This window comes from Cannabis sativa, chromosome 1 (genome assembly GCF_029168945.1).
Source record: "Cannabis sativa cultivar Pink pepper isolate KNU-18-1 chromosome 1, ASM2916894v1, whole genome shotgun sequence".
Taxonomy (NCBI): Eukaryota; Viridiplantae; Streptophyta; class Magnoliopsida; order Rosales; family Cannabaceae; genus Cannabis; species Cannabis sativa.
In genome coordinates this window covers 28,031,056-28,040,733 of record NC_083601.1, presented here as the reverse complement: position 1 = coordinate 28,040,733, position 9,678 = coordinate 28,031,056, and the positions used below count along the sequence as shown (strand labels likewise).

General features: G+C 29.1%; 1 protein-coding gene across 5 annotated transcripts; it reads right to left on the bottom strand.

Annotated features, from left to right (window-relative positions):
• Positions 1-3,668: 3,668 nt before the first annotated feature.
• Positions 3,669-8,948, bottom strand: LOC133032735 (uncharacterized). 5 transcript variants are annotated; one of them, XM_061107009.1, is made up of 6 exons: positions 8,755-8,948; positions 7,956-8,033; positions 6,400-7,438; positions 5,005-5,749; positions 4,352-4,799; positions 3,669-4,069 (listed from the first exon to the last, which is right to left on the bottom strand). In XM_061107009.1, exons 3-5 carry the CDS (start codon positions 7,422-7,424, stop codon positions 4,353-4,355), a joined length of 2,217 nt encoding a protein of 738 aa, XP_060962992.1. In that variant the 5' UTR covers positions 7,425-7,438; positions 7,956-8,033; positions 8,755-8,948; the 3' UTR covers positions 3,669-4,069; position 4,352. The 5 variants fall into 5 exon arrangements, with proteins under 5 accessions (XP_060962992.1, XP_060962988.1, XP_060962976.1 ...); XM_061107005.1 differs by having other exon boundaries at positions 7,956-8,021; positions 8,759-8,948; XM_061106993.1 differs by lacking the exon at positions 8,755-8,948 and adding an exon at positions 8,336-8,733.
• Positions 8,949-9,678: the final 730 nt, after the last annotated feature.

Genomic DNA, 9,678 nt, shown 5'->3' with positions numbered 1-9,678 from the left:
AACGGCTATAGGCATATTGTAGAAACAACATTGCTATTGGGCACCACTTTTGCCCAGTAATTTTTATAGGTGGCGTTCCACGATTGGTTAGCAATATTTTTTAAAAAAATTTCTTGTGTGATACCGAGGAGAGTGCAAGACAATAAGACTTTAAATTTTTTATTAGTTAATTATAATTAGCTAAATTTTTATGATAAAATCCATTAATATATAAAGATTAAAATAAATATATGTATATGAGTTGTCACTAAAAATAGTCATGATTTTTTATAAAAATTTAGGACAATTAGTGAATATTGCAGAAGATAAAGTCAAAATATATGCACAATGTTAAAAAAAAAAGCATAATAAATCCATTAGAAATAAATGGATAAGAAAAAATGCAAATAACTTTCCAAATATTATTTATTTTGTTTGAGAAAGAAAAATATAATAATAAGTTTTAAACACTATTTTTTTTAAAAAAAAAAATCTTTGTTTCTTGGCACTTTGATGTTCATAATTATTACATTATCAACAATTTGCAATGTCATTTAAAATAACAAATAATAATTTATTTAAAATTTTAAATAACGTGCCTTAAAATAAGGTAAACAATATTTCATTAGATAAACAACATATGTTAATTTAGGTAAACAACGTTCCTTAAAATAAGGTAAACAATATTTCATTAGATAAACAACATGTGTTAATTTAGGTAAACAACGTGCCTTAAAATAAGGTAAACAATGTTCCTTAAAATAAGGTTAACAACGTGCCTTATTTAGATTTAGGTGTTTACCTAAAAAGTCATCCAATATTAGATAAATAAATTGCCTTAAAATAAGGTAAACAAAATGTGTTAATTTAGGTAAACAACATGCCTTATTTAGACACGCTGTTTACCTAAATTAAGGCATGATGTTTACCTTTTTATTATTTGAATATTGCATAAAAATATTAAAATTTCTTCTATTTACCTATAATAAATAGGTTTTTTAAAATCTTAATTTTAAATAGCTTAACGTTTATGAAAAAATCAATAAATACATGAAGATTAAAATAAATATATGTAGATGAGTTGTTAGTAAAAAAATCATGATATTTTATAAAGTGTTAGGACAATTAGTGAATATTACAGAAGATAAAGCCAAAATATATGCATATTGTTAAAAGAAAAAGCCTAATAAACCCTTTAGAAAGAAATGGATAAGAAAAAATACAAAAAAACTTTCTAAATATCATTTATTTTGTTTGAGAAAGAAAAGTATAATAATAAGTTTTAAACACTATTTTTTTTAAAAAAAAAAAAAAATCTTTGTTTCTTGGCACTTTGATGTTCATAATCATTACATTATTAACAATTTCCAATCTCATTTAAAATAACAAATAATAAGTTATTCAAAATTTTAAACAACATGCCTTAAAATAAGGTAAACAATATTTCATTAGATAAACAACATGTGTTAATTTAGGTAAACAAAATGCTTCAAAATAAGGTAAACAACGTGCCTTAAAAAAGGTAAACAACATGCCTTATTTAGACACGCTGTTTACCTAAATTAAGGCATGATGTTTACCTTTTTATTATTTGAATATCGCACAAAAATATTAAAATTTAAACTATTTACCTAAATTAAGAATTTCGTGTGAGAAGTGAAGGAAACAGAACGGCTATAGGCATATTGTAGAAACAACATTGCTATTGGGCACCACTTTTGCCCAGTAATTTTTATAGGTGGCGTTCCACGATTGGTTAGCAATATTTTTTTAAAAAATTTCTTGTGTGATACCGAGGAGAGTGCAAGACAATAAGACTTTAAATTTTTTATTAGTTAATTATAATTAGCTAAATTTTTATGATAAAATCCATTAATATATAAAGATTAAAATAAATATATGTATATGAGTTGTCACTAAAAAAAGTCATGATTTTTTATAAAAAATTAGGACAATTAGTGAATATTGCAGAAGATAAAGTCAAAATATATGCACAATGTTAAAAAAAAAAAGCATAATAAATCCATTAGAAATAAATGGATAATAAAAAATACAAATAACTTTCCAAATATTATTTATTTTGTTTGAGAAAGAAAAATATAATAATAAGTTTTAAACACTATTTTTTTTTAAAAAAAAAATCTTTGTTTCTTGGCACTTTGATGTTCATAATTATTACATTATCAACAATTTGCAATGTCATTTAAAATAACAAATAATAATTTATTTAAAATTTTAAATAACGTGCCTTAAAATAAGGTAAACAATATTTCATTAGATAAACAACATATGTTAATTTAGGTAAACAACATGCCTTAAAATAAGGTAAACAACGTGCCTTAAAATAAGGTAAACGACATGCCTTAAAAAAGGTAAACAACATGCCTTATTTAGACACGCTGTTTACCTAAATTAAGGCATGATGTTTACCTTTTTATTATTTGAATATCGCACAAAAATATTAAAATTCAAACTATTTACCTAAATTAAGAATTTCGTGTGAGAAGTGAAGGAAAGAGAACGGCTATAGGCATATTGTAGAAACAACATTGCTATTGGGCAGCACTTTTGCCTAGTAATTTCTATAGGTGGCGTCCCACGATTGGTTAGCAATATTTTTTAAAAAAATTTCTTGTGTGATACCGAGGAGAGTGCAAGACAATAAAACTTTAAATTTTTTATTATTTAATTATAATTAGCTAAATTTTTATGAAAAAATCCATAAATATATAAAGATTAAAATAAATATATGTATATGAGTTGTCACTAAAAAAAGTCATGATTTTTTATAAAAATTTAGGACAATTATTGAATATTGCAGAAGATAAAGTCAAAATATATGCACAATGTTAAAAAAAAAAAAGCATAATAAATCCATTAGAAATAAATGGATAAGAAAAAATACAAATAACTTTCCAAATATTATTTATTTTGTTTGAGAAAGAAAAATATAATAATAAGTTTTAAACACTATTTTTTTTAAAAAAAAAAAATCTTTGTTTCTTGGCACTTTGATGTTCATAATTATTTCATTATCAACAATTTGCAATGTAATTTAAAATAACAAATAATAATTTATTTAAAATTTTAAATAACGTGCCTTAAAATAGGTAAACAATATTTCATTAGATATACAACATATGTTAATTTAGGTAAACAACGTGCCTTAAAATAAGGTAAACAATATTTCATTAGATAAACAACATGTGTTAATTTAGGTAAACAACGTGCCTTAAAATAAGGTAAACAATGTTCCTTAAAATAAGGTAAACAACGTGCCTTAAAATAAGATAAACAACGTGCCTTATTTAGATTTAGGTGTTTACCTAAAAAGTCATCCAATATTAGGTAAACAAATTGCCTTAAAATAAGGTGAAAAAAGCATGTTTTTTTTAGGTAAACAACATGCGTTAATTTAGGTAAATAACGTATCTAAAATGAAATAAACAACATGCCTAAAATAAGGTAAACAATATACCTTAAATAACTTAAACTATGATTACTACCCTAAAACATATATTATATTGTTATTTGTCTAATTTTTATAAATGATTACATACATAGTTGATGACAATGTTGTTTTAATAAAGTAAAAGAAAGACATGAAACAATTGTTGAAATATAAGCATTTCTCTAAACATTGCACATGAAAAAAATTTATGTTCTTAGAATTCTGAAACCATATAGTATAAAAATGTCAATATTAGCTCCTACAAAGTAAGCATCATAATATATTTATATCATCAAAAACATAAATGAGAACCAAATGTGTAAAAATTAAAATGAAAAGGTATGTCTACAGTCTTAAAAAGTGTGGTCAAATATTTGATTACAATAAAGCTCATGCATCAAAAATGTTCAAAGAATTACAATCCAACAAGAAAATAAAAAACAAATCAATAAAGCTCGCTATCTTTGCTTCTTCAACCGATACATATTATTATTAATTTCAAGTCTAAAACATAAAGCTATATATGTTCAAGCAACATGCTCACGGAATTGTAGAGTCTATGCAATTGGCCTTGATGGAGATTACCAAGTGACCCCCAACTTTTAAAAAGTAATTATCATTCAATGCTAGAATCCTTGCCTGCAAAGTTGATCAATACTTGAGATACAAAAGAATACAGGAAGTATCAACCATGCTTTCCTCCAATGGTTGAGATTAGAAGACAGTTATTCATTCATGATTCATTGTAGTTCACATTTATGTTTAATCAAATGATTATAATTCTCATTTTCCACATTGCCAAACCAAACTTAATAGAAGGAAAAGGCTGACAAACCAAATAGCAAATAACAGAGTATGATGCAAGCCTAAATCTATATGTGTTTAAGCAATGTCAAATATTTGATATTTCTTTAGCCTTACTTTAGAATTGGTTGGTTGTGTGGTTGCAACTTTTTTTATTGTTGTCCAATATTCCACTATTTCCACATGTCATCGTTCGACGTCGACCACGCTTGGCATAGTCTCCAATTCCTTCTCCTCTTCTTTTCTTAGGACGTCCTGGTTTAACTTTGAATTCAGGAGGCTTGATGCGGTCTTTTTTAATTTTATCTGGGGTGTTCCAATCCTCTTTCTTTGGAAGAGGGTTAACTGAACCTGCATATGTTTCCAACAAAACAAATTTCCTATACCACCCGGAGCAAAACTTGTATTTATCAAAATGATTCGCATCGATTGCTGCAATGGCGTGAGCACATGGAATTCCCTCTAGTTGGAATTCCTTGCAAGAGCATGAGTTTTCAGTCAGATCAACAATGAAGGTTGTGTCACCATAGGTGACTTGATATTTGAACATATCTATTTTATCAACCTGTGAAACAAATTAATTATTAAGTAAAACATAAAAGCATAGTTATTTGGAATGTAAAAATTGTTACAGGTCGTATAGAACGAGTTAGCCATAAGAAGGTTATCCACAATAGCATAGAATAATATAAACCATGCAATAATTTCATTTCAGCAATATTCAATTTAAAATATATGTTGTGAAATAAATAAACAGATTCTATACATACTTTCATTCGAAATGCTTGATCAAGTTTGCTCTCCATTACGTCATTTGCCCATTTTGTCACGTCAAAAAATTGGCATGTAGCTGCCTCTTTTCGTCTTGAGAACCAATCTTGTACCATTTCTCTAAGAGCTTCTACTAATGGAGTTATAGGTAGGTCTCTTGCATGTTCAATGGCAGAATTTATTGACTCAGAAATATTGCTGGTCATAATATTATATCTTCTTTTCGGAAAGAACGATCTAGCCCACCTTTTTGGATCTGCTTCCAATAAGTATGTGGTAATTTCAGGATTGATGTTGCGCAACTCAGCCATAGCAGAATCATACTCTGGAACTGAATAACTTCTAGCAGCAATTTCAAATGTGGCTTGCACGTGCACACCCCTAAACCTACTCCTTAAGTTCTGCTTCAAATGGTAAGCACATATCCCATGGTATATTCCTGGAAAGACTTCTGCAATCGCGTTCTTTATGCTGATGTGCCTATCAGATATTATGCACATCTCTTCTCGTTCACCTATTGCTTCTTTAAGCCTTTTGAAAAACCATTTCCACGCTTTGTCATTCTCAGAGTCTCCAATTCCAAAGGCAAGAGGAAAGATTTGGTTATTTCCATCTTTAGCGCAAGCTGCATATAACGTTCCTCCACATTTTGTTTTTAAAAAAGTTCCGTCAACCACTACAACAGGTCTGCAATGTTTCCATCCATCCAACGAGCAACCAAAAGCCAGAAACATATATTTAAACCTGTAAAAAAATACAAACCAACCACCAAATATCGGAATTAAAAACACCTAAAAATCATTCCACTATTGCATACATATATTTTGAACTTCCCATGCTCTCAAAATCCTTTTTTAATAAAATGTCTATACCATTAATCGATATTGATGATGATGATTATGAATTTATGAAAACAATGAGAAAATAAAACTCGACATGGATATCAGTGTTGGTGTTTTGTTAAACTATGAACATGTTTCATTTAGTGTAATGATCAAGCTGTTTTAACATAGAAGGAAAGCAACTAAAGAAAAAAAAAATATTGAAGACCTATTCATTATAAGATCTTAAACTTCCAATCTTAAACTAGCAATAAAAATTTCATCCATAATTTTATTAACAAGAACATGAACTGTACAAATAATTAAATTAAAAATAAAAAATAATCCTACTTCTTATGGCTTTGTTGTAGTTTATATGAATTATGTAATTTATGAAAGATGCATTGTATATCAATGCCAAAAAACAAAAATTATTTCAAGAATCTTGTAATCAATCTTCCAGATAAATAATCATAAAAGGAAAAAAAATGAGCAAAATATACAACACTTATTGTAGAAAATAAACAACATAGACTCAAAGGAAAAGACATGAGTTGGAACAAAATTTTGTACCTATTGTCATCATCTTTCTCAATTCTTGTGATGGTTCCTGGGTTGGACAATTTCAGCATATGTAAGTACGCAGGTAACTCAGCATAACTCTCTTCATATGATCCTCTGACATTATTCTTTGCTAGTTCCTTTGCCCTCCATGCTTTGTTATATTTTACCTGCACTCCATACTCATCTCGCATGTCATTTATTATTTGTCTTGTTTTGTAGTTTGTTTTCGGGTCACGAATCTTTTCTTTGATGCAATCACTGATTACTTTTGCACTAGCCTGTCTATTATCAGTACTTTTGTGATTTAAGGAGCATGAGTGAAAATTTTTGTACTTGATAACTCTGAAGTAGCTTGATGTTTTAGAGCTTCTAGCGCGGAGGTACCACTCACAATTTTCATCTATGCATTTTGCCCAAAATGTCAGCGAACATGATCTCTTAACCTTGTATTGGAAGTGCTTCTTGATAGCAATCCTCGAAAGAGCAGATTTCAACTCTTCTTTGTTCTTGAACATATGATTCACTCTTAGGTCTTCAATGCCCATACTTGGCAAGACAGTTAGAGGTGATTGAACTTCTTGTCCTCCTTCAGTAGCCATACAAGAAGCTCGTGATGATGTGCTGTTTGTGCCGCTGTAAGCGCTACTGCTTGCTGCTGTCTTTTTTCTGCTTGTTGCGTTACTTGCTGAAGTAGTTGCAGCAATGCTAGTTGTTCTTGACAAGGCCATTGTTTGGTTCTTCTCAATTACTTCAACAATAAGAGGACAATTTCTCAGATCTTCCTTTGTGTTGTTCTCGATCAAGTAAGCCTCTAAATCCATATCGCTTTCTATCTTCATTCCTTTGCTTGTACCCATATTCACATCAAATAGAATGTTGATCGAAACCAAATTTCGATTCAAATTGAGCAAGTTGTGTATCTTATCTACCAAATCCAAAAATTTTATATCTTTATGCACCATTAGGAGTTTGATTTCATGATCAACATATTTGTTGTGTGCATTCCATCTTCCGTTAAATACTATGTACAACATCCTTGATTCTATTTCTGCAATATTAGAATTATAAATTCAATTAGTCTTTTCCTTTACATCAAAAATAATTCGAGAAGGCTCCATCAATTCCAACCAAAAATAATGAACATTACCCAAGCATGAAAATTCAATAACCAATCAAAGCTGAGAAAGAACAAAATAGCTATAAAATAAAATAGCACATTGAAATAGATATTTTATAAGAATTCTTGCAATAAACATGTGAAGTTAATGAGGAGAACAACCAAATCAGTATACCAATATACCTTCAAAAGGCTCATTTTATATAGCAATACACAGAAAAAGCCAAATCATTACAGCATAGGAAGAAAGAAAAGTGCCAATTAAATTGGCTACTGTGAAATGACATGAAAACATTGTCAACACACGAAAAAAAAGTCTGTCTCAAGCTCAACAAAAAGTTCAGACCATACATTGGTGTACCTCAGAACCATTATCAAACAACTGACCAACCCCATGTCCATACAAAGCTAAAATAGATAACAATAAGAAAGCTAAAAAAACACCAACCTGAGGTGACCAAATCCTCCAGTGAACCAAGAGCAAACCCAAGCAAAGGAAAAGATGTGGCTGAGCCTTCAAAAGAAACTGGTTATCATGACAAAGCCCCAATGAGGCAATTCATCGAACAAGTGAGTTGCAATAATAAAAGAGTGATCATTAACAAATTATTAACACATATGGAATCATTAACAAATTAACACCAATGATGATGATAATAATAATCCCATCAAATCAAAATCCAAAGCTGATGCAGAAACTCTTAAAGAAAAATTCCCAAGACTTAATATTGGTGAAACGGAAGGAACAATATTAGTTAATTAATATACACAAGAAAACTAAGAATTAATTAACAATTTCAACTTGAGAAATGAAAAGCACCAACCAACCTTGAAAGAGTATCTGTGGGGCTGTAAATTGGGGAAACCTAAAGACCATTGTCACTCTATCGTGACAAAAAAAACAGTGGTCCCAACTTATGTTATGACAACATTCTCTAGTAAGTAATAGATTTATCAAAATGGTCTAGTGTGACGACCTCTGGCTTGGCATTTCTGGGAATTGGATATTCATCTCATAATGATGAACGAGCCCAGATTTCTTAGACGATTTTATAATTTCTATTAGTTATTTCAACAAACACTTAAAAAGCATTATATTTTCATAAAATGGTCAAACTGAATACACACAAACTTATTCATATGAACATAGGTCTTACAAACTAGAATATAATAGAAGATTGAAAGAGGGAGAAACAAGATCTAGAAAAAGAAACTAATACTAATTCAGAATGAAAAGAGAAACTTACATACCTTCAAATAGCTAAGGACATTGGCTTTTGCGGTTGCGGTTTCAAAGGTGTAATGTTTTTTTCGGTGGTGGTGGAGGCTGAGGGCCGCTGAAGATGCCAGAGGAAGCTGATCGACGATGGCTATGGCAGACTGCAGTTGCTATGGTGGAATTCGAAGTGGCTGAAGACTGAAAAGAATTTGATAGATATTTGAGGGTATATTGGGTAATTCAATTATAAAAGAAGGTATATTTTAACTAAATTTATTCTGGAGGTATTTTTAGTTAATTCAATTATAAAAGGGGCACTTATCAACTTCTCCCTAATTTAAAAAGCCCAAATTAGTATTTTAAATTTAGTTTTCTGCTGCCTAATTTAAAAGACTTGAAAATTTTTAAAAAAGCCCAATAAACATTAATAAAAAAGCTCAATAAAATACTTAAGTGAGCCCAAATAAAATTTAAAAATAAAACCTAGTTTTATCTTCTTCATAGCAGCTCATCTCTTTCTTCACAGCAGCACACAGCTGCTGCATATTGCTTCAAGTTCAACCCACGAAAAAAAAAAAAGCCTGCTGCTTCTTCTTCCTCTTAGGTGCTCTAAGGGCCCGTTTGGTACGCAGGATTGGACTGGATTGGACTGAAAAGGATTGGACTGGACTGGACAAGATTGGATTATGCTGAAAGTAATCCTGTGTTTGGTTTAAGAATAGACTGGACTATTTTATTTATTTCCTTTTAGAAAAGTAAAACTTAAATTAAAATAAAAATAGAAAATATATAATAATAAATTAAAATTAAAATATATAATAATAGATAAATAAAAATGAATAATTCGTAGCAAAAAAAATAAATAAATTATAAAATAAAATAAAATAATGTATCCTATATAATTAAATATATATCATAAATATATAATAAAATATTTTATCATATTTTTGAT

What these genes read in the sequence shown, in the direction of transcription:
- LOC133032735 (XM_061106993.1), bottom strand. Translation starts at nt 8,384, where the DNA reads ATGGTCTTTAGGTTTCCCCAATTTACAGCCCCACAGATACTCTTTCAA. An exon ending in CCCACAGATACTCTTTCAAG is followed by an intron (nt 8,034 to 8,335) that starts GTTGGTTGGTGC and finishes CATGATAACCAG; the next exon opens with TTTCTTTTGAAGGCTCAGCC. An exon ending in ATCAAGCATTTCGAATGAAA is followed by an intron (nt 4,800 to 5,004) that starts GTATGTATAGAA and finishes TTTGTTTCACAG; the next exon opens with GTTGATAAAATAGATATGTT.